The following is a 27,774-nucleotide window of genomic DNA, read 5'->3' as shown; positions in this document are numbered from 1 at the left end:
ATATATATATATATATATATATAATATATATATATATATATATATAATATATATATTATGGCATACAATATTCACTACTAATAATAATTATTATTGTATGTTTATTTAGCAGACGCCTTTATCCGAGACGACTTACAGAGATTAGGTTGTGTGAACTATGCCATCAGCTACACTTACTGAGCACAAGAGGGTAAAGTGACTTGCTATGAAAGCTATGAAATACAAATACCATTGACAGGGTTACCATCGTTAGAAAAAAAAAAAATTGTTAGTTTGCTCAGCTGTAAATTTCATTGGCAAATTCATATTTCAGACAGAGCGTCGTTTCGTTCTGCGTGACGCACGTATAAGGCTGTCAATCAAGCAAAGAGGAGTCCTTAATCAGATCACCGGGTTTATGTTCACAGGTCAATATATTCCTTTAAATGGCTTCTTCTAAAGGCTCTGGCAACACTATCTGTCATCTACTTACTATACTAGAATAAAGCAGGGCTTTACAGCAACTTCACCCTAGGTTTTTTTTTTTTGTGAAAGGAAAATCAAACTATGAATACAACACGCAACTCAATAGTTTCAATCACCAGTCTAAAGGTATGACTAAGGTCTTTACTAGTTTTCTAAGTAATTGTGTTATTTTGGTGCACCTCGAATAAATCTTTCCCTTTCCCTATAACTACACGCGCAATCTTCCGCCAACATAAAGTGCTTATAAGTACCCAGAACATGCTGTCATGACGATGATCAGAACTCCAAAGCACTGCAGATGAACCTGCTGCGTTTCAAGCCCGTGTCTGCGCCTGGCACCCATCATCACTATCACTAGAACCATTGAGGTCTATCTGATCCTGTATTAGTGCTGCATTACAGTATGCATGTTACAGTATGTCTAGAGACCGACTTACTGCAGCATATATAACGTATTCCACCTGATTACTAAGAATTAAGCACGTAGTTTATTACTGCATGTAGCCTTTATAAAGGTGTTAAGAGCGCTCACTGTGCAATTCGCTTTTTTGTGTGTTTGTTTTGGACGTATTGTCCGTTTTTAGACTCAGTTAATTCGCTCAGCGGCTCCGGTTTCAAATCTTTGTTCTATAGTCCTTGTTTCGACCTTGCATACAGTCACAAGCAGCGTATCACCTGATCTGGGTCTAATTTGAAAACTCTGTAATAACCACAGAGCTCCTATGCCTCTCTGCGTGCAGTCCTTGCCGGTTCTGTGTGGTAATCATCATCAAGGGCGTTTGCAGGACATCCGTGGGACGCAGCGTTGACTTACCCGGCGCGTCTTGTAGGGGAGGACACGCACTGTGTGAGGGATTCAGTTAAGAAAAATATTCTTTTTTTCTCCTTTTCTCCTCTGTCTGTCACAGACAATAAATGCTCTGGTGATAACGCACCTGCATTTGTACGTGATGCAATCTAATGACAGCATGTTCTCCGGGAGAGAGCACACAAGGCTGCTGCAGCTTATGCTGATAAACAATGCAGTATCGTATCGATGTAAAACCTTTTTTTTTTTTTTTTTTTTTTTAGTTGTAGCTCAACCGTGCAGGTAACTGATAAAATCGACCTGTCTGACACTCAGTAAAAGAACCGACCAGTCACACAATTCACTAATCAGCCACCTGGGGTCCATTCACTGACAAGGTGAAAGTGAAAAGTCACGCTTTAAACACGATTCCACTCAATATTAAGAGCTCAAGGTCTGTTCAATTGATCTAAACCAGGGGTGTCCAAAGTCAACAATGCCACTCCAGATCTTTGTTCCAACCCTGCTCGGAATGTATTAATTCAACCCTATTAAACCTCCATCCAGACCCTGAAGTAGTTCATTTGCTCATTTTACCTGTTAAACTTGGAGTGGACTATTCCTCCAGGACCGGGATTGGACAGCCCTGATCTAAACAGTGGAGGGTTGTTTATGATATTAAATTATGTAGAAACCTGAAATTACTTGCATGGGCAAAAAATAATACACTTCCATACACAATTAGTGGAACTGCAGTTTTGTTAAAGTCAATCCTTCGTTCTACAAGATCACTGGATTGAATGTCAAAGCAGGCTGTTGGAAGTGGTGAAGAAAGCTTCTTCCCAATGTCTTTGAAACGCACAAGTAAGGAATGCAGGTAAATAATGAAATCTGCTTGTCTCTGAGCAAAAGAGCTGATCAATCAAATAATGAATTGATCGCCCAACCACTTGTTTCAGATCAATGGAATAGCCCACCCGCTGCCTCCTCTTTGTCTCTCCCCCAATGCAGGTTCTACTGGGACTTCACGATGCTGTTGTTCATGGTGGGGAACCTCATCATCATCCCCGTGGGGATCACCTTCTTCAAAGACGAGACCACCGCTCCCTGGATTATCTTCAACGTGGTCTCCGACACCTTCTTCCTCACGGACCTGGTGCTGAACTTCCGCACGGGCATCGTCAACGAGGACAACACGGAGATCATCCTGGACCCCCAGAAGATCAAGAAGAAGTACCTGAAGACCTGGTTCGTGGTGGACTTTGTCTCCTCCATCCCGGTGGATTATATCTTTTTGATCGTGGAGAGAGGGATCGACTCCGAGGTCTACAAAACGGCCCGGGCCCTGAGGATAGTCCGCTTCACCAAGATCCTCAGCCTCCTGAGACTGCTGCGGCTCTCCAGGCTCATCCGATATATCCACCAGTGGGAAGAGGTAGGCAGGGTGGGAAGGTCAGGGCAAGCAGGGATGGAAATAAGACTCCCATTGCATAGCGGTTTGATCCATTGCTGCTTTTACTATGAGTTTAATAAGACACACCTGTGCTTGTTACCTATACGCTGTGGCTAATTAAGCTCAAAGTAAAACCTGGAATGGGCAAACCTGCTATGCAACAGGAGTCTGATTTCCATTCCTGAGGCAAAGTAAGGCTAAACAAGCTAGTCAAACCCAAGCCTTTCGGGTTAGATTTAGTTTTTTAGACTTTTTAAATGCATTTACCATTCAATAGCTATTTGAAGTAAATTAAATGCTTAATCCGCTGTACTAGATAAAATGCTGTATGATTTTAATCACAGATGACTGTCTCCAATAGTCACCTGCCTGTTAGAAGGGGCTCTAATATCTTGTGGGGGAATCTAAAACATAAACCTGTTTGTTTCAATGTGCCTGTTGCATCACAGCGTATCCTACAAGTTTTGTACGTGTCTCACATCGTCAATGGCTAGAAATCTGGAACACCTGTTAATCTTGACTAATTAAGCCAATAATTGGTGCAATTAAATAAGTGAGCGGTCGGTCGAAACGAAAACCAGAAGACCCAGAAGAACCAGGGTTGGAGACCCCTTGCCTTACTGTGTGCTATGCTGTAGGAATTGTGCTGGACCAGTAGGGGGCACTCTCTCATCTCTAAGCTGTTCCTCCAGCATGCTGTCAGGGGGTATTGTGTGGGTGGAGGTACCATGTCTGGAATGAGATTTTCAGTTGATGAGCAATATTTTACAATCCAGTCTGATCCCAAACCTCTGCATTGCTTCAAACTCAGCTTTACCCTTCTGTTACACTATCTGGGATGAGGGTATCCTGATTAACATGAACGCAAACCAATCATTTACTTACATTCAATTAGTTCATGCTGAAGTAATGAAAGGGTTCCCAGGGGACCTGCTCTCGTGCTGCAATGCAGTTTGTCATTGTATTGACAGAGCCTCAGCTCGATGGAGGGTGTCGATTATCTGGCTGTGGAGGGAGCTGTTTACCTTAAAGGGCTGTGTGGCATGACCACCGCCTATCAGGGCTATTGCATTAACTGAGGCCATGCTGTGAAGTAATGTAGTGTTGAGAAAATAGTGCGCTGATGGCTTTTACCAACATTTTTGTCTGCTTCTTTTTGTTGATATAATTGGAAAGTAATGACTGCAGTAACAAAAAAAAATAATAATAATTTTCTTGCATAGTTTTGTATTTTATATTCCCATGTTCAATTAATAATCAGCAGTTCCATTTCTTTTGCGGAAACCTGAGTTTTAGCTTCAGCTCTCCTACCCCTACCTATAGCCTGTGCCTCTACCTATATTTACCCATCTTTGAAAATAGACGGATGAACTTGGTATCAATGCGTTAAAAAAACAAACAAGAAACAGCAGTCCCTGCTTCTCATTAGCATAACAGCATTGCACAGCCCCCTGTCTTCCATCACCTCTATATCTGTAAGCATCTGCGTTTCGTGCCAGTACTGTATGGGAATGTTCTGCAAAGTGCAGCCCTTCTGTTCTGGAGGCGACTTAGGTGTCAGTAAAGGCTTAGCTGGCTGCTGAAACGTGTGTCATTTAGCAGTGAGCTGCTCATCATTCCCCACTCCCCTGCCTGTTCTGTTTGCTTTGTGTGCTTCTTGTTAAAGCTTATTTGTGAAGCTGAACTAATGATTAGCACTGAAGATGGCTAAGAACAGTGCTGTCTGTATTCGTTATTGAGGTCTAAGGTAATGGCAGCGCTGGAGAGCTGAGAATGGAGTGTTTAGACTAGTGCTCTCATTATTAAGGTGCAGGGTAATGGCAGCGCTGGAGAGCTGAGAATGGAGTGTTTAGACTAGTGCTCTCATTATTAAGGTGCAGGGTAATAGCAGCGCTGGAGAGCTGAGAATGGAGTGTTTAGACTAGTGCTCTCATTATAAAAGTGCATGGTAATGGCAGCGCTGGAGAGCTGAGAATGGAGTGTTTAGACTAGTGCTCATTATTATTATTAAGGTGCTGGTAATGGCAGCGCTGGAGAGCTGAGAATGGAGTGTTTAGACTAGTGCTCTCATTATTAAGGTGCAGGGTAATGGCAGCGCTGGAGAGCTGAGAATGGAGTGTTTAGACTAGTGCTCTCATTATTAAGGTGCAGGGTAATGGCAGCGCTGGAGAGCTGAGAATGGAGTGTTTAGACTAGTGCTCATCATTATTAAGGTGCAGGGTAATGGCAGCGCTGGAGAGCTGAGAATGGAGTGTTTAGACTAGTGCTCTCATTATTAAGGTGCAGGGTAATGGCAGCGCTGGAGAGCTGAGAATGGAGTGTTTAGACTAGTGCTCTCATTATTAAGGTGCAGGGTAATGGCAGTGCTGAAGCGCAGAGAACGGATAAACAATTAACACCTTAAACGAGGCAGTAAGTTTAGCAGCAATGTCTGCACATCTCCACTAGGAGGCGCCGTTGAAAGCGTTCAGAAGCCGCAGGGTAATTGAAGATGTTCTGCTGTACCTGGCGCCTCATTAAAGGAGGCTAATCCCACACACTGAGCATCGTCCCGACAGACCCTGGATCACATTGCAAACCTCAGTACAAACGTGACTGGATTCTGGTCACTTCATTGTGTGCGTTCTGCCATCCGTTGATGGGAAGCATAACCGCCTTGATCTCCAAGCAGCTTTTTTTTCACAGATCATGACCCCTAATTACTTAACCAAGCTTAGCTTAGCATGCCACACACACACTGACTCTCCATTATTAGAAAGAGAACACTATGAATTAGGCATGGGAGGGTTGCAGGATGCATTCCAGGTCCCTGTAAACACAACCCGCTGTGGACGGCCTGTGTATCGTCACAGAGTTCAGTTTACTGTTTCAGATTCACAGCATATTATTCACAATGCTGCTTCCCACAACTGTCTGAGAATATGACAGTTTTAAAAAAAAAGCTGGCATTAACACCAGTGCTTTGTTTGACAACTGATAAAACTAACATCTGAAAATATTTCATTTTAAAGCTTTGCAGCGGCTTTGATGGTGAAAGGGCTACAGTGAAATACTGTTGCTAATCTATTGTTCTTTTAAAACACGCACACATAGATGTTTTTAATGTTTTTTTTGCATGCAAAAATAGAAAAAAATGACCATGGTAAAAGCATAGTAAAGTGAAATAAAGCAATGTGAAGCATGGTAAACCGTGGTAAAGCATGGTAAAGCATGGCATATGCATGGATAATACTAAAGGTGTTTTTTTTGTCCTGTTCTAACAGAGACTTTTATAATAATAATAATAATAATAATAATAATAATAATAATAATAATAATAATAATAATAATAATAATAATAATATGATTTCCTATCAAAGGCTTGTTGTTGTCATTTTCCAATTCACATAAATATTCAGATTTGCCAGACATTTCATTTACAGAGTGATCTAAAAAAGAATGAATCCATTGCCATTGTAAACTTCTATCAGCCCTGTCGAAGCAATCACACATTATTAATCACTCTTAAAATATTCTTTTCTGAATGCAATACTCAGCTGTAAAAACATCAGTTTCCAACCCAGTGCTTATTCAGGGCAAGTCTTCTGTTGTATTTTTAGCATCCAGGTGTGGGGCTTTGTTTTTGCACATGAATAAGAGAGAGATCTGACAGCCCTATCTGAACTTAGCTGTCCGTTTCAGACTGATAACGTGGGCGACCGGCTCTGTTGCCTGGGATCAGCTGGGATTCATAGAGATGCTTTGCAGAATGCAGACGCTTACAATCCAGGACAGTGCATGCTCTAGTTTTAGAAATACTAAAAGAAAGATTAAACAAATCCTATTCATTATGCCTGCATTCAGGCACCCTGTGAGCTTGTTATTAAAGCATGCTCTAACCGGGAGAATTATACACAGCACAATCAATAGGATTTTCCACATTATGCACAGCACAATGAATAGGATATGTTTTATAATATCTACTTAAAAGAATTCAACAGCGTAGCCGATTGTAATGTGACGTCATTTCCATCCCATGCAAAGACATTTCAGATGACATCAGTATCAGGGTCTGGTTTCAATGATCTTTTAGCATTAACGACATTGTATGATCAATCGTCTTATTTTTGTATACTATTTATATATTCTTTGTCTAAAGTTTGTGTTTCATAGTTAATCTTGTCTATGAATAGCTGGCAGCTATATAATTGGTGTAGGCACAGGGTGGTCAAGAAGCTTTTTTCCAAAGTCAGGCAGTTAGGAAGTTAATCACTTAGCAGGCTTCTGGCTCTTGTCTCTTCTTTGAACACTCACAAGATCAAAGCCGCCCCCACATATCACAGTGCAGCCAAGATGTGAAGTCTTTGACAGTCTCCCGAAGAGAAAGCATGGCTTCTGTGCTATCTGATAAGTTTCAGCACAGCATGTCACATCCAGGAAGATTCAGGACCCATGCGTTGCAATCCTCTGCCAGTCTGGCACAGCAAGCAGCCTATCGGAAAGTGAAATGTTTACACGGCAGCTAATGCATCTTTAACCAGACTGGATTTGGAAAATAGCGCTCAGAAGAATAAATCATACAACTGGAAGTTGGAGTGAGGCTTTTATTCATTCATTCACATGTCAATACATGTTCCAAACACAGGCGATACAGGGGTGCTTGTGTGCAGCCACAATTAGATTGCAATTTGTGTGTTTCTTACCTAGAATTACAGCCGAACCCTGTGAATAGTCCTGCTTCCTGTAACCCTCCCTCTGTTTCCATCAGATCTTCCACATGACCTATGACCTGGCGAGCGCAGTGATGCGGATTTTCAACCTGATTGGCATGATGCTGCTGCTGTGCCACTGGGATGGGTGCCTGCAGTTTCTCGTTCCCATGCTCCAGGAATTCCCAAGCGACTGCTGGGTCTCCTTGAACAAGATGGTGGTAAGTACTGTCTCTCTCCCCACCTATGTTACATGTGCAGCCACAGTCTTCAATAGCAGTTTCAACAGTTGGCCACAGGTGGCACTGTTGCACCGCAATGCAAAAGTCCCACTCGAAGGGAATGCTAAGAAGAACAAAATGTTTGTTGCACGTGACGATCAAGGCTTCTGTTGCTATTGGGGACGCACAGGGGACAGTAACAAAGGCGACCTTTAAATCCTCAGCACCTTAATAAGGAACACTAGTCTCATTATACAAACATGATGGTGCATGATGCTGCCTGAGAGCACTTGTGACCAGCCTCGAAATGGATTCTATACAATAAGACATCAATGCATGATCCTTGAGCGAGAGAGAGAGAGAGAGAGAGAGAGAGAGAGAGAGAGAGAGAGAGAGAGAGAGAGAGCTAATGCACTTTGCAAAGGATTCCAATAGCAGATGCACTTGCAAAGGATTCCAATAGCAGATGCACTTTGCAAAGGACAGGAGCGTTGTCTGGATTGTTCGAATCAATAGAGTCAGTAGCAGCACATGGAGGGTGTGTGGAGAGTGCATTAACTAAAAGTTCATGTTTTGCTATTTGGGCTCCTGTAAAGTGCATTAGGGGGAGGGTTCTTTCATTGTACTTGAAGCATTTAGTCCTATTTATGAAATCCTTAAGGACTTGTTTTAAGGGACTTTTGGTTAAGAACTGTTTTGGGGTTTTTTTGTTCCCATTGCATAAGTATAAAGTGGAGCTTTGTCTGAGAAAAAAAGGTTTAAGAAGCAGCCCGATTCTCCTAAACTGGAGTGGCTGTTTTATTTGATTTCTCGAGGACGAGGTCCCCGGGGATGTCTGTCTCCGCGCCTGTTGACAGCCGGTGTAATTCAATTAATTTTAGAGACGTTTCGGTAGCTGAGCTGCAGTCTTCTCTCTGGGGGCTCACAGCAGAGGCTCTGTGAGTGGAACCCAGGCAGTGACAAGAGACTCTTCAGAGACAGCTCCTCGTCAAGCATGATTAAATTGTGCAGTCTCACGGGTACACATTCTGAGCCCTGTCCAGGACACAAGGTTTAAAGCTCTATGAATCACAGATGAGCCTTTTGCATAGTGGCTGAAACGCTCCATGCTCTGTTACACAATTTGTGAATGACACAGTCTTTCACCAGGGAGATGCAGCTTTTGGATATATCGCAGAGGGATTCCGCCAGCAAAACCGATAGATCAATCGCCGCCCATTTACACAGAAGTGTGTGCTACATATCCCAGCCGTTTCTATTGTTTTGTGTATGCGGCAGACAGTGTGAGTGTGCAGTAACCATGCAATATCAGCGCTGTCATTCAAATGGAAGGAGAGTGCCTCTCTCTGCTTTCTGCACAGTGTGACAACCCCCCCCCCCCCCCTCTCTCGGGAGCCCATATCTCCTGCAGCAAGATGCTGGCAGCAAACTGATAAACTGTTCTAATTGAGGCTGAAGCCACTGGCTTTCTCAACCCCCCCGGATCACGCAAGCACACTTGGGGGTATTAAAGATTGTGTGATTAGAAAGAGGGTTTAATAACTTGGAGATGTACGTAAATAACTGTATGGGAACCACTGTATAATTACAGGCTTCATGACACTGTGTAACCATTAGCACAGAGAATGTTCCAGCATCACTTATCATGCCTTGTCTTTTTTATTGCACGATTCTTTGCAGAGCACTCCATCTTAGCTGGGCATGCATCTTTTGTGCTTTGAATTTACAGTAAGGCTTACCGGAAAACCTAGAATGGTTCAAAAAAACTACTGAGCTATCCCATATAAATGTTCCACATAGTAAAAGCACGGCATAGTGTGATGAAGCATACTGAAAGCATGGGAAAAGCATGCGGCGTAAAGAATAGAAAAAAAAATTATTACAATTTGAACCCTAACCCTAACCATGCATAGTATAGACATGGGAAAATGGGACTACAACCTTGGTAGGCTCTTATAAGGGATTCGGTCTGGAGGTATGCAGAAACTCGCACTCAAACTCGGAATTGCCTTAAAGAAATATTTATCAGCAGGTATTAAAAAATAAAATTCATTAACCTGTTCATTTCAAAACAAGAAAATCTGCCATTCCCTTTTTGCAATTGTATACCAATCAATGGCAATTAACTTTGGCATTGAGTGTTTTAAAAAGTGATTCGTGGATCTGGAGCGCTTCTACAGCCGTACCGAGGCTGTGAACTGACAATGAGCTGAAGTACGAGTTTCTGCACCCCCAGAATTAGGACCCTCAGCGCTGGCCTGCTTGTAACCCCTTCCTTCCCCCTTGTGTGCCCCTGCAGAACGACACGTGGAGCGAGCTGTACTCCTTCGCGCTCTTCAAGGCCATGAGTCACATGCTGTGCATCGGCTACGGCCGGCAGGCGCCCGAGAGCATGTCCGATATCTGGCTTACCATGCTCAGCATGATCGTGGGCGCCACCTGCTACGCCATGTTCATCGGTCACGCCACGGCGCTCATCCAGTCCCTTGACTCCTCTCGCCGGCAGTACCAGGAGAAGGTAAGTGCCCGCTCCAGGCTTTCTGTATTGTGTCACCATCCCGAATATTACAAATAACACAAACGCAGCACTCACACCCTTTCGAATAGCTGTTTGCTCCGTTCCTGGATTTGCTAAGAGTTTAATAAGACTCATCTGAGCTTGTAACCTGTTCATCCTTGGCTAATCAAGCTCATAATAAAACCTGTAATGGCTGAAACTGCTATGCACTAGGAGTGTTATTTCCATCCCAGAACCGTAGTAAAGGAACATTGGTAATCTGTGTGATTAATTTCTATTGATAGCAATTACATAGCATAGAAACTCTCCTGGGTCCTGGGTTTCAGAACTACAGGCAGACAGGCACCCTCATGCAGTGGCTGCAGCATTTCATCTAAGCAGAATTCTTCAGGGTTGAAATGGGTTTCAGGGTTTAGATCCAGCAGATGCCCTGGGGCTACCCTAGTGAGAGTCTCTTTGCTTTGCGCTGCTAATCTCACATGCACACCATTCCTGCCCTGAAATAGCCATTACTGCTGCAGTGAGGGAATCGAATGGGCTAAGAATAGCGCTTAGAATAAGTGTCTCACCCCCGCGATGACAGCTTGGCAGCCCTGCCCTTAGAAAGACTCCTGTCACCCTGCAGGGCTCGCTCACACAGTACTGTGTGTGTGTGTATGTGTGTGTGTGTGTGTGTGCGCGTGTGTGCGTGCATGTGTATGTGTGTGTGCGTGTGTGTGTGTGTTGCAGGAACACATGCGTGAGATCTAATTACCATGGAGTGTCCTTTGCAATCCGTGGGTCTATAGAAGAAAGAGTCACACTTACATTTTCACATGTATATACTGTGCATGTCAGCCACCACTTTGTTTGTAGGTCATGGATGTCACTAATAGCTAGAATATTACAGTGTTTTTTTTTTTTTTTTAAATCTTGTTTCCATGCGCAAGAATAACCCCTGTTGTTTTTCAGCATGCAAAAGAGTTTTGGTGCAGGTTGTTTTCTCCCTTACCTGTATGCTGGTGCTCCACCTAGTCCTTACCCTTAGTCACTGAGCTGATGAATAAGTGGCTTTCTGAGCTAGGAGCACCAGGCTTCATCAGAACCCATAGGGGGCTCTGTCCAAGACCATTATCAGTGCTTATAAATTATTCATTGCAGCTTTTAAGATTCCCACTGCCCTGTTCTTTCCTGTGGGTTTTCTCTGTCTGAAGAGCTGTTACAGTACACAGCAGTGGTGAGGGGCAGGCTTACTGCCTGGTTGCTATGGGAAACCCCAGGGGGTGGGGCCCTGAAAAGTAGGTGTGTCACTATGTAGAGTACCTGAGCACATGTTACATATTGCACTGATTAAACGCACGGAACCAGCATGGCAAAATCCTAGGGAAGTAAAGTAAAGCATATTAAAAGCATTGTGAAATCACGGTAGATCACATGCATGTAAGAGCATAACATGTCCCATTATAGAGTGCACTAAATACATTATAATTACATAGAGAAGTCATGGTAAACTGAACACTGTGCAAATACACGATTTTCTATAAGGATTTGTGTGTTTTTTTTAAATAAGATCTGTGCCGATGGAGACATGAATTATTCAACAGCAGTATAACAGAAAAGATCTCAAAACCACCGGCTTTAAATATTGCAGGAGAATAATTTAAACATCTGGGTTTAAGTGAAGCGCGAGTGCGGCTGCTGGAGACAGTGAGTTTGCTATTCCGAGAAGCGTGGCTGTTTAACTCAGACTGACTTCACAGCTCAGCTCTTCAGTCGTTTGATTTATTTATTTTCATGTATTTCTTTTTTTACTTTCCAAGTTTTACCGGTAATCCAATGAAAGTGTTCTGTGGGCCTTCAATAAATGTCACTTATTACACCCGACCCTATAGATTGTTCTGCACTGGCTGGTGCATTTCAGCTCAACTGGAAAAAGTGAGAGCTGAAAGAATCATTAGCTAGGGCTGCTCCTCAGTAAGGTAAAGCAACTACTGCACTGTAACACGCCTCATCATGTTGTATGAAACCTGAACTCTGTGTAGTTGGGAGGAAATGTTGTATGAACAGTGATGCCCTAGAATCCTGTGTGTTTATACTGGGGATCGCAGTGCAGTCTTGCACCTCCACCCACATACCTTACAGTTCCACAAGTCCTGCAAAGAGAACAGGCTCACGAAACTTTAGGGACTGCATTTTGCATTGATTAAAAACGGCTTTGATTTGTTTTCCTTTGCAAAAAAAAAAAAAAGGCAAATTGCACCCTGGAACTTGGAGAACCAGGATCCAATGTGCAGCTGCTGCTTCTTCAAATCAAATGTTTTTTTTTTGTTCATTGACCTGTTTAAATAAAGAATAGCTTGATGGTTGATTGACGGCTTGCTTGCTCGCTCGTCTGGGGGCTCGCTCCTCCTCGCGTGACTGAAGCTGTGCTGTACCCAATGACAGGCTTTCTTTCTGTGCAGTACAAGCAAGTGGAGCAGTACATGTCCTTCCACAAGCTTCCCGCCGACTTCCGGCAGAAAATCCACGACTACTACGAGCACCGCTTCCAAGGGAAGATGTTTGATGAGGAGAGCATCCTGGAAGAACTGAACGAGCCGCTGAGAGAGGTGAGGAGGTCACCTGGAATTAGAATGGAATGGCAGCTTTAATTTACACAGTGAACAAAAATGTAAATTTATACCATGGTAGTTCCATTAACAGCAAAACAACTTCTGCAGTAAATATTTCATTTTTGGCAAAATTCCCATCTATAGACCCTTTTCCTTTTATCATTTTCATAATTTTTTTTGTTTTGATTGCATTGAATTTTTTGGGGCTCTCTGTCCCCCCCCCCCCCATCCATCTTCAGGAAATCGTGAACTTCAACTGCAGGAAGCTGGTGGCGTCGATGCCCCTGTTCGCCAACGCAGACCCCAACTTCGTGACGGCCATGCTGACCAAGCTGCGCTTCGAGGTGTTCCAGCCCGGGGACTACATCGTCCGCGAGGGCACCATCGGCAAGAAGATGTACTTCATCCAGCATGGCGTGGTCAGCATCCTCACCAAGGGCAACATTGGCATGAGGCTCTCTGACGGGTCCTACTTCGGGGGTAAGAGGAGCATTTCCCTTCGTCACTTCCACCTTGATCACTCTCTCCCTCTGCATGAGCTCTTCAGCATTCTGCACTGGTGAAAACCCAGCTAATAAAAGACTCTTTTTTAAGGTGCGCATCCAATAGGATTAGATTTATTAAAAGAGGCACAGCGATGCTGCTGTAATTTGAAATCAGGCACAGAAAATTACTGCAAAAGGGGGAGAAGAGGGATGGGATCCCTAACATCATTCATTCGTATTACAAGTCATGACCCCATTGGAACTTACTAGCAGCAACTACAGTTATAATTTCGCTCCGAGTGTAGATCTCGCACTTAGAATGTCAATCACAAAACGTTCTAAACCAGAGCATGTTCTATAGAAACAGAATAAGTGCATCAATATCGTCTGTTTTTTATTTTGAGCACTTTCTCCTGCACTCTTTGTATGACAGACCTGGCTCAGGAAAGAGTGTGCAAGAAATACACTTGATCAGAGGTAGCCACAAACACATCAACACACAAGCAAGGCTATTAAGTCCAGCCAAGAAAGATCAGGGTGTTTTTAACAAAGACGTCTCCAAACCTGTCAGGCCCTGCTCCTGTCAAGGCCTGCCTGACCACGTCAGTGTGTCATATGTTTCAGAGACGTGTTCGTCAACAAAGAACAAGTGGACATTGACCCTGACAGTGTAGTGCAGTGCTGTTCTGCTCGGGGAGGTGTTTGTACATTAGCATTCAGCCCATCCTTTTGAGCACCATAAAGAGGCTGTGATGATGGAGCTGTTGTCATGGATACCTGCTTAAAGACGCAGAACACAGTGTGGCGTGATTGATGTTGTGTGAAACACGGGGAAGGTCAGGATCATGCTACTTGTGAATTTTTTTTTAAAATTGTGGCTCAGGAAGCAAACCTCTTGATAAATTGGAATGCAATCAAACAGTGACAGATTTCACTTGGTATTGACTTTCTGAGAGCAGAGTTAAATGAAAAGGCTTGCTCTGGGTTTCAAAGCCAAGTCTTAATCGCTGGCAAGGGAGTGTGCCAATCTGTGAACATGAAATGGAAAACTAGAAATAGAACGGTTTGCAATCCTGTGGATTAACCGGTTGGTTACTGCTTTGGTTTTTCTGATGCTTAGCAAAATATAGCACTTTAAAAAAAAAAAAAAGATATTCATTCACTCTATATAATATGGGTAATGATGGGCGTTACAAAATCATGGCAAGCCAAAATGATCACTCAATAATGCAGTGATCGGTTCTCAATATATAGAGGACAAATACGGGTAAACTAATAATCCTTATTTTTATATAGCGCCTTTCATAGTGGACCACCATCACAAAGCACTTTACAAGACTAGGGTGTGCAGCATCAGCTGCATGTCTGTGTGTAATTGTATTGAATTACGATGAAAGAGCAAGGGAGGGGATTAGAGACCACGGATAGATACATCAAAGTGTTTAAATAGACATCCCCTTCAGGCTTGGATTATCTGTTACCTTTCTGAAAGGAGCTTTGGGGATTTGAGGGTTTCTGTATTGTCGACTTCCCTCGACCTCGTAACTAGAAAGTAACTGGATAGAAATGGGCTGTCGTTCCCTGCTGGGAAATAGCAGCCTTTCTTTAGATTGTCTCCAAATGAATTTCAATCAGGAACTCCCATGTGCTTCTGTTAGGGCTCAGCTGTTTACCAGCGCCTTTTGATCCCCCTCCCAAAATCCCTGTAAGCAGGACAGGACATCCCTGGGAAAGCTACCTGGTAATATATCCATATACACATACAGAAATGATCCTTCATCCAGAACTGTAAAAACTAGAATTACTAAAAAGAAACTTCATGAATCTAGTGACTAAAGTTTCGACTGATATCGTTGAATATTGAGGACAGGAAGGCTTAGTCGAAATGTCTGCTGTTGAATTTATAACGTTTTAGTTTTTCTAAGTATAGAAATGGAGAGTCAGATTTGTAATATTGTTCTATCATTGTTGTAGTTCCAGTTTTTTGAAAACAGCACGTGGCGGCGCTGCTACAATAATGATGCGATTTTTTTTAACTTAAGGAATTGAACAGAAGCGCTTTCTTCTTCAAATGCATTTGAGAGTGACTCAAGTAAGCTTGGATGACCAGAGCAAACCTTTTTATTTGTAGGACATTCTTTATAGTATGGAACTTTTCGTGCTAGGGCTTCATGCAAATGAGCCGTGTCAAGGGCGTGTGTTTGTGCTCCTGGGAGTGGTTTGCCTCTCGCCTCTCGCCCCTCGCCCCTCGCCGTGTTTCCTGACAGCGTTTCCCTCCCTGCAGAGATCTGCTTGCTGACACGAGGACGCCGCACAGCCAGTGTCCGGGCTGACACGTACTGCCGCCTCTACTCGCTCTCCGTGGACAACTTCAACGAGGTGCTGGAGGAGTACCCCATGATGAGGAGAGCCTTCGAGACTGTGGCCATCGATCGGCTCGACCGCATAGGTACGATACAGATACTCTGCTAACTGCATAGGTACAGCACAGACACTCTGCTAACTGCATAGGTACAGCACAGACACTCTGCTAACTGCATAGGTACAGCACACTGGTATTTAGGTAACTCTGCTAGCCCCATCTATTATAATATATATATATATATATATATATATATATATATATATATATATATATATATATATATGGTATAAACCAGGAATGGCTCAAACTGCTATGCAGTGGGAGTCTTATTTCCAACCCTGGGGTACTGGGACTGAGCCTCCCGGCTCTATCAGTTTGCCTCACAGCTGAAGTCCACTCACCAATCAGCAAAAGAGCTTTCACTCTGCGAGCCACTGGGGACTCTCTGGATACACTGTGAGAGAGGTCTGACACACTGGCAGGAAGGAGGGGGCGCAGTGTCAGAGAGCTCCCATTTCTGCTCTGCTCTACCTGCTTCTATTCCTAGAATTAATAGGACACTTCAGTTTCCTGCTCCTTCAATGATGTCCTCTGGGTGCATTTGCTCTCATGATGAATGTGTCTGGCTCACTAAATGTTTGGTGGTGTTACAATTGACCTCCACCCAGCAGAATGCGTCGCACACAAGTAGGGACAGCATGCATAAAAGACCAACTGCAGGCTATGCGCGTACACTCAGCAAAAAAAAAAAAAAAAAAAAAACAGGTAGTCACCTTTATAGTTTAAGTTTAAAGCAGTTTTGCAATATAAAATAATAGTGGAAGCATGGCACAGGTAAGCATAATGCTAACTATAAACACATTTGAATTAAGTGAAGAGCAAAAAAAGAAAACGTGAAAACTTAAAACAGTTATGTGTAACCTCCTACTGTTGCAAGTAGAAGCTGGATCACACCTGCCTGTTTCACTGGAGCGGCATAGTGACAAGGGGATTTGAAAGGGACGGGGCTATACACAAATCAGACCAAAGCACAATGCAACGAGAGCTAAACTAATGTGGAGTAAATAGACATCTTCTGCATGTTAACAGGAGAGGTGGAGGGGAGAGGAAGAGAAAGAACACTTGCATTATCTCTGGGGTTTCATGGTACACAGCACTGCTTCCCTGTCTGGTAGAACGAGGACAATTAGCATCTCAGTGCCCTCTCCTGGGGCACGGATTTGAAATAATTTCCCCACCCAGGGTGGTTTGTTTATTCCTTAAGCCCCTTATTAACACCTGTGCTAGAGCTTTGGGACCAGATTTATGTCACTGAACTATATCAGTGACAGTGTGACACACCGACGCTGTGAACTCCATTTCCTAATCCAGTACTGATGTGGAAAATCAGCCAATCTCTCTCTCTCTCTCTCTCTCTCTCTCTCTCTCTCTCTCTCTCTCTCTCTCTCTCTCTCTATCTCTCTCTCTATATCTCTATATATATATATATATATATATATATATATATATATATATATATAACATAGTCTGCCTGACAATTTCTGAAAGGTCATGTTTTCTTTTGATTTGAATGGGATAAGGATGGCTGATTAGATCTCCAGCGAAGTTCTAAGCAGCTTAAAGCCAGATTCTCGCTCTTCTCCCAGCATTTCCCGATTGCAATCTTGATCAGGTGAAGCAGAAAGAGAAAGAGACGTGAATTACTTTACTCGGCTCATTATCTGCTGTGGACTACCTTTCCATGGAAGAGGTAACCCTTTCATACATAAAAAGTTACAGGGGATTACAAAGCCTGTAACACAATGACCTTGCCTCTCGCTAATAAGAAAAACTCAGCAGTGACTCTCTAGTAGTTATTTACTGCGCCTTGAAAGGTAGCGTCCGACAGGTAGTATTGTTCAGCTGCGTTGGTCACCAGTAGTTCAGAAATCGCAGTCATGTACTAGGCCTGCACACTGAACACTATGAAGTATGGCAGCAAAAAAAGATTAGCTAGCTAGTACATATTTACTATTTGAAAACTAAGCAGTAAAACGAGGAACTGGTGATCAAGAAATTGACAAACGTTTTGGCCAGTGTCTCCATCAGTTTCTTATGTGTTTTACTTCAGAATTTTCAATGGAGTGTTTTCAGAGTTCTGGATTAATGGATTCTACCACCACGCTATAAATTCACTTCCTGCAGTTTGCAACAGGTGCCCATGCGGTTCACAGTGCAAGTCCCTGTTGGCTGTGAACTGTCAATCTTTTTTTGAATTTTCCTAACTGAGGCTAAACCCTCTTTCAAAGAACAGAATAACTGAGCTCTAAACTTTAAGTCCTGGTTGAAATATAACTCTGGGCTGCGTAAGGCCACAGGAAAGTGTTTTAGAACCACACTCGCTTTGAATGAGCTGCCGTCTCCTCCTCCTACCCCTCTCTCTCTCCTTCTCCTCTTACCGTTCTCTCTCTCTCCTTCGCAGGTAAGAAGAACTCCACCCTGATGCACAAGGTGCAGCACGACCTCAGCACGGGAGTCTTCAACAACCGCGAGAACGAGATGATCCAGGAGATTGTGAAATATGACCGCGAGATGGTCCAGCGGGTGGAGCTGCAGCGGCCCAGGGCCATGTCCATGACACCCCCCCTCCACGGGGCAATGTTCGGCTACCCAGGTCAGCCCCAGAGCAGCTCTGCCATCGCCACCCTGCAGCAGGCCGTAGCCATGAGCTTCTGCCCCCAGATGGTCAGCCCTCTTGTGGGGCCGGGGGTTCTCCAGTCCCCCCGCATGGTCCGGCGCTTCCAAGTGGTGCAGAGCATCTCCAGCCCCGTCTCGGTGTCTCCCCTCCAGTCCCAGCAGATGCCGGCTGGGGCCTTAGCTTCAACCATCTCCAGCCCGCCAGTCCAGAGCCCCCTGGCGGCCGGAGGGCGAACTTTCCAGTACAGCTCCAGCCCCGGCCAGTCTGGTTCCCAGCTCTCCCTGGTCCAACAGCGCGCCCCCAGCCCTCCCCAACGCCCAGCCGCCCACAACAGCACCCAAGCCTTGCACACCGGCAGCTTGAGCCAAGAGGCCAGGCTGCTCTCCGCTTCCCAGCCTTCCCTTCCCCAAAACGGGTTCCAGGCGGCAGCAGCCCCCAGCCCACCACAGTCCACCCGGGTGTCGTCCACCTCCATCGGTCCCCCGCCTGTTCACTCTGGTACCCCGGGCTCCTCCGGGCTCAGGGGGCCCCAGAGGGTGGCCTTGCACCACCAGATGTCAGTAGGGCTAGGGGGGGTCATCTACCCCTCCACAACGCCCCCTGCTGGGGCTTCACCCATGGGGCAGCAGGACTCAGGAACACCCAAGAAGGATTCGGTGGTTAGCATGCCAGACACAGACTTGGTCAAATCTAGGCTCTCTTCCAATTTGTGACCTTGAGTGTTTTTAGGAGTCTTGTTTGAGAGCTGCGGATTGTGTTCCGTTGCACCCCTCCCCCCCCCCGGTGTAAATCTTCAATCAGAATGTATGCTGAGTGAGTGTTGGGAGGGGGCAAAAGAATTAGGAAATTCAAAAGGACCTGCTTAACTAGGATTCCTACTCGATACTAAGTCTGTACAGAATAACGTGGGATGTTTGTACTCCACCAACTCCATAGGTAGGCTCACGGTACATAGTAGTAGCCCCCACCCCCCCCACCCCCATCTGTCCCACCCGTAAATTTAGCTTTATTTACTGTAAAGTGGATTTATAAAAACACAAAATAATGTATCTGTTAAATCCTGTATAGAATGAAAACCATGCAAACTGACTTGAGCTGGCTGAAAAAAAACTGAAAGGATAATCAGGGACCTGCTTTGAAAGACAATGGAGCTGCTTTGCAAAGTGTATTGGGGGAGTCCTTTGAAAGACAATGGAGCCGCTTTGCAAAGTGTATTGGGGTGTCCTTTGAAAGATAATGGAGCCGCTTTGCAAAGTATATTGGGGTAGTCCTTTGAATGACAATGGAGCTGCTTTGCAAAGTGTATTGGGGTGTCCTTTGAAAGACAATGGAGCTGCTTTGCAAAGTGTATTGGGGTGTCCTTTGAAAGACAATGGAGCCGCTTTGCAAAGTGTATTGGGGTGTCCTTTGAAAGATAATGGAGCCGCTTTGCAAAGTGTTTTGGGGTGTCCTTTGAAAGACAATGGAGCTGCTTTGCAAAGTGTATGGGGGTGTCCTTTGAAAGACAATGGAGTCGCTTTGCAAAGTGTTTTGGGGGAGTCCTTTGGAAGACAATGGAGTCACTTTGCAAAGTGTATGGGGGTGTCCTTTTCTGCATAAACAAGCTACATAGCTAGGTGTTCTACTCATGACGCTGTTATAATAGTCTGGTTTTAGGAAAAAAAAAAAAGCTAATAGTCTTTTAGACCGCTGGTCGATCTTACATCGATTATTATAAAAAAAAAAAAAAATTTAAAAAAAATTATAAAAAAAAAAAGTTTATTTAATCTTCGTTGTACCTTCGCAAGACCAAAGCTGAGCTTAAACACAATGTTTGGGGTGTCTTTGTCAACTAAAAAATGGCATTTGTTTGACTGCCTTGATTCAGGCTGCGATCGACTTTAGAAGCCATATTCTTAGCTCATCTGTGCGTGTGTAGGTGTGTTTGTTCCACTACCCTTCTCACGAGCTGAGATTTAACTCAGAGGGGCTTCTTACCAGGAAGGTTCCATTGGTTTTTCAAAGAGAAAAAGCTGGTTGTCAAGTTTACAATAGGTTATCCGAATACCGATTGATGGAAATTAAATATTGAAATAAGCCACACCAAAAAAACAAAAAGAACGAATTTAATGTGAACGTGGTCTATTTAATAAGCTTTAATTGAAGTGGCTGAAAGACACTTAGTCAGAAAGTTTGACTACTTTTGTTCCTGGAGTGTACGATCCCCCCTGCCCGATAAATAACGCAGGTGAGGGTAGGGGGTGGCGCCACTGCAATGCTTTCTCGGAGCAAGATTTGATTGCACATCAATGTAAGTGTCATTGTTTGACATTTGGCAAAAAGAGAAAGAGAGAGAGAGAGAGAGGCTGATTTTCCACATCAGTACTGGATTAGGAAATGGAGTTCACAGCGTCAGTGTGTCACACTGTCACTGATATAGTTCAGTGACATAAATCTGGTCCCAAAGCTCTAGCACAGGTGTTAATAAGGGGCTTACGGAATAAACAAACCATCCTGGGTGGGGAAATTATTTCAAATCCGTGTCCCAGGAGAGGGCACTGAGATGCTAATTGTCCTCGTTCTACCAGACAGGGAAGCAGTGCTGTGTACCATGAAACCCCAGAGATAATGCTAGCGTTCTTTCTCTTCCTCTCCCCTCCACCTCTCCTGTAAATGTACAGAAGATGTCATTTTCACACTGTCTTCCCGATAGCAGTTCTCTCACTCAAAGCAAGGTGTCTGGTTGATACCAGCAAAGCACGCCGATAAAACATGACCAACTTTCAGATTGGCTCAGTTTCGACCTTATGGTCGGGCCACACCCATCACCGACAGAGGTCCTAGGGGAGCCTGTCGCAGGCGTGGTCGAGTTTAACCACTTCTTTGCCAGGCAGTCTGCAAGACGCAGGGGGGATCTAATTGGAAACTGGACTCCTTATTTTCATTTATTTCTAGATGCGTTCTCTTCCCAACTGACCAGAGAACCTGCTGTGTAGACCTCAATGAAGAGAAAAAGAAAATAACTATACGCTCCTTCTGAATTCATTCATACTGTAGGTAGCAACCCCTAACCCCTTTGGCAACCTGCTGCCAGACAGTTAACTGACTACAGCCAATGCCAAGCCCAGTTGTTCATACTGCCAGGAACTTACCCCTTAATAAATCAAGCGCTGCTAGAAGCAATGGAGCTACCAGCAGGCTAATTCTTTCAGGATGCGGCCATAAGCATCAAAGCATCAGAGCCGTTCCTTTTTAAATGTGTGTAATTCCCATGGTTTAAAGAATCTGCAGGAGAGCAGTTTCTTGCAGGCAACAGCTACTGTATAACTGCCCAGAGCAAACCGCCACGACGGATTTTGACGTCGGTGGGAGAAGTCACGGTTTCAGGTTGCTTGTCGGGGAAGGTGTAAAGGGGTGCAATATCTTTTGGTTCCCTTAGTTATGGAGGAGAAGTTTATTTTTGTATGCTGAAAACCAGAAGAGGCTATCTGCAAAAAACAAGGCGGTGTGCGTTTGATGAAAAGGAGCTGATATTTGTGTCTTTAGTGCAGTTTTATTGTTAGTTTAAAATGTGGAAAATTAACTTCCAATGGCCTTTTAAAAGTTGCCATTGGTTGGTACTCAATTGTAAAGTGGAGTGAAGGGCAGGATTTCTTGTTTTGAAATCAACACATCAGCGAATGAATTTATTTGCCACTTCTTAAAGGCAATTCTGATTACAAGCATCAGCACTCCCCTACCCGACTAATTCTCAGACAGGACCACAGTTCCAACCCCCCTTAGAATGGACAGCTCTGGAAAGGCAATGCTGCTTCTAAGTGGATCTATATCCACATCCGTCTTTAAACAAATAACTTTAATATGAATACAAAAAAACGAAACAAATCACCTTCCCTCCTCTTCCAAAACTCATTAAGAAACAGCTGCGTCATGCAGATAGCACCGCTCGGTTTTCAACAGATTTAAATTTAAAACATCTCTCTTGGTTTGTCAAGTGCAATACGATGTGATCTCTAGCTTGTACATATCATGTGCGCCATCCTCATCCCTGCAATAAGTGTGCTCATCGGATACCCAATATTATTCATTAGGTTCGCTGTGAACTCTGCAGTGACAGACACTCCAATTCCAGACTGTGCCACACGCTTGACTTAACAAAGCTGGACTCCAGGACTCGCTGCGATTGGAAGAAACATCATGCCATTAAAATAGCTTTTCTTTCTTATTAATTTGAGTTTTTCAAAGACTCAGTGGGGAGGATTTATTACAGCATTGGTTGAAGATAGGTTCAGCTACACAATGAGCAATGAAAAGGATAGGTAGGAACATTTAAGTAGTGGTAACTAACACAAATCCTAGAGTCATGCAGAAACCCAGTCTGAAGCGTTTTTCTTTCACACCCCAGAATTAATTAGTCACACCCCAAAAGTAATTTTCACTTAAATTTCGAAATAATTAAAAAAAAAAAAAAAAAAAAAACTGAAACCCACAGGGCATGATATGAGCATTCCTGGCATCCCTGTTCAGGCTAATCAAGCACCACAAATTAAGGGAAGTCATTTGTTTAGGGGACTGGCGCTGGCACAGCATCATTTACATTTTTCAGAGCAGCTAAGAATAAATGGGTTAAGAAGAGGAAGACATCAAGTGGAATGGGGGCCAGGAAGATTGAATGCCACTGAAGCCTGTAAATGAAATATTCAAATATTAATACAGGAGATGAGCGACTATTTCAAAGCACATTCCCTCGGCACTGACATGCACTGAAGTCACTCCCAAGGAAAACGCTTGAAGATCAAGCAGCACCGAAATGACATTTCAGTGGAGTGGCTTTTAATGTCCTTCGCAGTTAGATGTGAAATGGCCCTAGTATAGGAAAGTGTCTAGGTAGTATGGTTAGTATTTCCAGCATACAAAGTTATGGTTTGTGGTTCACTGGCAGTCCTTCCCTTTCCGTTCAATTCAATGGGCTGAGAGCTGCCAATTCATTACACTATGGAGCATTATCATTGAACAATTACACTATGATGATTTTCCTAAATGTCTAGCTGTCAAACTCAACAAAACCTGCAAGCAGTGGTCAGTTTATTTAGCCAATTAAAGTAAGCATTGTCTGGCCGTTTGAGTGAGGGATCAACCATTAGAACCAGAGGTGCGAGGCACCCATTCTTATTAATATACTCTTAAAGATGGTCCTGTGTACCGCATCATTGCAACACACACTCAGAGATATCACAGTTTTAGTTATTCAGTCTTTTTAAAAAGCCACAAATAAGGATGCAAGGACCAAAATTTTAATCATTGGTTTGTTGAAAAGGGGGCAGTTTACTGCATAAGGAAAATCGATCCCAGAAGTATGCATGCTGTACAAAATAGATAAAAAACAAAAACAGTGATGGCCATTATCAAGACACCAGATCAAATATTCACAGCTGTTCGCTTTAAGGCAGGAAGGCGGTGTAGGAAAGTGTAATTAACATGCATTGATCTCTGTCTGGAGTGCATACAATTAAACAGTGCTTCCGTTCAGAAGACGGTCATGACTGTGCACAGAGAAACATTAACTACATGCAAAGCAGAGCTTTCATACACGGTAAAGATGCAATCACGTGAGCTGTAAAGATCAGCATGCGTTAAGTACACCATGTAGTGTAACGCGCTATACTCGCAGACTAGACATAGTGTCGTGTATCAAGAAGGATTTGTAGAGTTAAATATGCATCAGCACTTTATTTTTGTATTCCTCAATTGCTATTTTAGTAGTCATTTTTGAGCAATTTCTATATATATTTTTTAAATGTTAACTATTCTCGTTGCCTGGTGTTATGCACAATGGTTCAAAGTGCTAGTTCAGGACGCATTGCATCTCTGGTGAATGTCGCTCTAATGGGATTGATATGGACTTCTGTAATGCCACCAGTACAATGCTGGTCTGTTGAGCCGCTGTCTTTGCTTCTTTTAAATGGACAAATGTACATTGAAATGTGTGGCCGCCTAACTTAAATTTGGCAACCAGATTTTTAATTTACTAAGAAAAAAAACTAAAATAATTTGTGGGCAATCGCCTTCTAAAGCAACATTACTTTACAGCTTGCAGCAAGCCTTCTGAGCAGTATTTGGGTGGAATCCGAGTGTGCGATGAGCGAGTGGAGAATTGTAATGCTTTTAAAGGATGTGTGAAGCTCTACTTCTTGACCCTCTGGTGCAAATGTCATTGTATTTTGATGGGACTATGTTACGCTAACTAATTTTATTATCTGGTTAATGAAGAAAAAGAACAGTCTTCTTAAAATAACCATTGCAGCCATAATCTCAGTATCTTTGCAGCCTTTTTATGTTGAATGTATGCAAATGATGTTGGACGCCAGCAAACAGATGATCAAGTGCACTGTAAATTACAATCTTTAAAAAGGGAAGCAATGTTAACTGATGAATGGTGTTTGCTGTGTGTGCGTGTGAAGTGTGTGCGTGTGAAGTGTGTGCGTGTGAAGTGTGCCAGCTCGGGCCGTGCGTTCATACCCCACTTCTTTCCCATTTCTTATCGGCGTCCATTCAAAAGTGACCCGGAGCGATTTGCGTTTCCATTATCTACAGAAAGTGGGCTGCAAAACTGTTCTGTGAAACTGAACTTTGAAGTTTTCAAATTGCACTTGAGTTGCTGAATTCCCAGCCTTGGCATCTGCTGCTGTCTGTCAAAATCAGCCTCACCCCCCCCTTATACACTTTCCCCCAATCAGAATCTGCGACAGCTCTTCAGTGGGAAGGTGTAGGAGACGGTCTTAGTAGGTCAACCCAGGACTGTGAGTCAATTGAGTGCACGTGGCTTGCTCCTTCACCAACATGGCACCCTGTGCACAAAAAAGGGACCACCTATGTTATATACATGTCCAGCCCCATTGTATTATATGAAGAAGGGTGCTTGCTGCTGATTCCTGCTCCAGCACTGTATTTCTCAGCTTTATCCCCTAAGCTTGGATCCTTTCGTGTCAGGTGCAGGGTACTGGTAGAAACTCAAAATCAGTAGCCCCGCCTAGGGCAGGTCTGCTACTCCAACACAACTTCCCACTCCTGACTGCTTTCTGCTGGTGCATGTTTTGGCCATGCAAAACTATGTCTGTATTAAACAACCAAAAAAATCAGAGTCTTGGTCAAGCCCAAAATGTCTAACCCTTAATAATGTGTTTCCAGGAAGACCCCAGTGCAAGCACACCTGGTCGACCCGATATTTTTTAGATAATAATTCCAGCTGCGCTGTGCATAGGGTGGCCACATTTCTCTCCAGTTTATTCCCAAGGGAAAACTTTATTTTTGTCCTTGCATATGACTCTCTCTCCAGCAGATTTTAAATTGCAACTCTCTGAAACTGTGACCTATAATCCAAACAGTCTGATTCATTGACACTGCGTTTTTTTCGGTCTACGTCAGGGCTTCTCAGACTCGGTCCTGGGGACCCCCTGTGGCTGCTGGTTTTCATTCCAACCGAGCTCTCAATTACTTAACTAGACCCTTTATTGAACTGATCATTTGCTTAATTATTATTGTTATTATTATTTTAAATATTGCATTCAAAATCATTCATACAGAACTGATGAGTTTTTAATCTAGTTAGTACAAAGACAAAGGCTATGAGTCATCATGCTAATAACAGCTAATAATGTTTTACAGCTACAGTAAAGAACCTCTTCAATGCCCTGCTGTGAGCTGTGCATCATAGGCGTTAGATATGGCACCCATACTGCCACGGTTTAGCATTGCATGCTTCAAAACCACTGTTTTAGAGTAGGAAATCCACAGCAGAAACTCTTAATAAAACGCCAAGGTCTGCACCAAGAGAAACCAAGCCAGGGCCTGTGTTGGAAGTGTCCCCACAAGGGTCCTTCCTTGACTCTTATCTTCCTGGACCCCAGTGCAGCAGTAGCCAGTGTCCTCCAGAGACACAGCTCCCTTCACAGTTTGGACCTCACCTGCTGGTGGTGTTTTCCATCTGCGCACTTCGAATCTAGCAGAAGATGAGGCTGGCAGTTAAGGGTGCACACAGATATCCAGGGATGAAGAGTTCTTGCCAGGGTGTACGGCGTCTCAATGTGTTCTTTTCCGCAGGGCTAAGAGTAATGCTCTGTGTGTACCAGAGCCCCATGTCTCCAGGATGCCTTTTGCAAAGTGTACACAGTACATTGTACCTCACATCGCATGTCGTAAATGCACAGTGTGGCTGGGGTAGCATTATATTTATATTGTGGTGCAAATCTATATGGTGTACAGAACACGACACGCCTGTTGTGACACATTGCATGTGCAGTACCCATAGATGTCAATGCAGCGCAAAGAGTATGCCAGTGAGTCCGGCCCAATTACTGGGGAACGCACATCTGGGTCTGGTACGGTGTGTGTGTTAAAGACCAAGCACACTACCTTTGGGGAAAGGCAAGCTGTTATTATATTAGAGAGGCCCTCACTTGTAGCCTTAGAATATTCTCAACATTTTTGTATTATCTTATGGGCTGTAGTGCCAACAGCCTCCATGCAGCATTCAAGATTCTGGTGTGGAATGAGTTTGTTTTCTGGTATTCCTTATAAAGGCCCCCGGGCTCACATTGGCAGAACCATCCTACCTGTCAGCATCTTACCTAAAGAACATCAATTTCCTCAAGTTTAGGAATGGCTATAGAACAGAATACAGAGTAGGTTTTGCAAACCGTTTAAAACAAAAAAAGACAGTTTTGCTGACAAAGGGCTTTTCTAATTGAATCTGGCATTTGTTGCTTGCACTTGGAATCCTGTTTCTCTGTTGCAATAATTGAATGTATCCATTGTGCTAGTTTGTGTCATTGACGTTTGTTCCACACGTTTTCCGGTGCCTTTGCATTTGCCTTTCCTGCTGTGTTCGGTCAATCCTCAAAACAAAACTCAGATACAAATGCTGAAATAGTAATGCCTGTGATCTGCAATATGAAACTATTAAAATGTATAGTCAGGCAAATTTGGATTTTGTTCTGTAATGTGCTCGTCACCCCCTCCCCCCACCCCTGCTCTTTAAGCCACAAGCCACAGTACCCTTGACTACACTGAGCTACTTGAACCCAGGTCTGGCGCCTCAACACTCAAGCTCCTTTTCCTGTGCCCCGCTTAAAGAGGTGTGTGCGCTACAGACCTGGTCGAAATCTTAACAGAATCCCGTCACAGAGGTTCAATAGCTGCATTGATGTCTGGTATGACTGCACCGTTTGGCAGGTCAACTATTTCTAATGAATTAAATGCAATCATAAAATGTATGGTGATAATGACATCAAACCCCTTCAGAAAGACATGCAGTAATCATTGTGCAATAAAACATGACAACACTGGCATATTAATCTGTGTCCTTCATCTTTTTATCCAATACAAATAGTGATGCGAGAGGTTTAATAACTGCTAGGTTTTTTGCTAGTTGGTTAGCAGCCAGTGGGCTGTTTCGCAATCACGTAGAGAGAGGACTTAAAGCTGCACCAGTTTATAGTGACATTAGGGCTGTGACAGACTAGTGTTCTAGAGGTCATGTGGTGTTG

The 27,774-nt window shown here is 43.6% G+C and overlaps 1 protein-coding gene across 1 annotated transcript in view; it reads left to right on the top strand.

Moving 5' to 3' along the window:
• Window positions 1-27,570, top strand: part of LOC121301581 (potassium/sodium hyperpolarization-activated cyclic nucleotide-gated channel 2-like) — a 31,833-nt gene extending 4,263 nt beyond the window's left edge. Inside the window, exons 2-8 of the mRNA XM_041231091.1 lie at window positions 2,264-2,687; window positions 7,453-7,614; window positions 9,914-10,132; window positions 12,574-12,720; window positions 12,963-13,203; window positions 15,493-15,657; window positions 18,035-27,570. Of these exons, the coding sequence (XP_041087025.1) occupies window positions 2,264-2,687; window positions 7,453-7,614; window positions 9,914-10,132; window positions 12,574-12,720; window positions 12,963-13,203; window positions 15,493-15,657; window positions 18,035-18,963 (2,287 nt within the window). The 3' untranslated portion in view covers window positions 18,964-27,570. The remainder of the gene's footprint in view (window positions 1-2,263; window positions 2,688-7,452; window positions 7,615-9,913; window positions 10,133-12,573; window positions 12,721-12,962; window positions 13,204-15,492; window positions 15,658-18,034) is intronic.
• The last annotated feature ends 204 nt before the right edge of the window (window positions 27,571-27,774 follow it).

The sequence above is a fragment of the Polyodon spathula genome, chromosome 27, assembly GCF_017654505.1.
Source record: "Polyodon spathula isolate WHYD16114869_AA chromosome 27, ASM1765450v1, whole genome shotgun sequence".
NCBI classification, from domain to species: Eukaryota; Metazoa; Chordata; class Actinopteri; order Acipenseriformes; family Polyodontidae; genus Polyodon; species Polyodon spathula.
The sequence above is the reverse complement of the archived record's forward strand: the minus strand, read 5'-3'. Positions and strand labels throughout refer to the sequence as shown.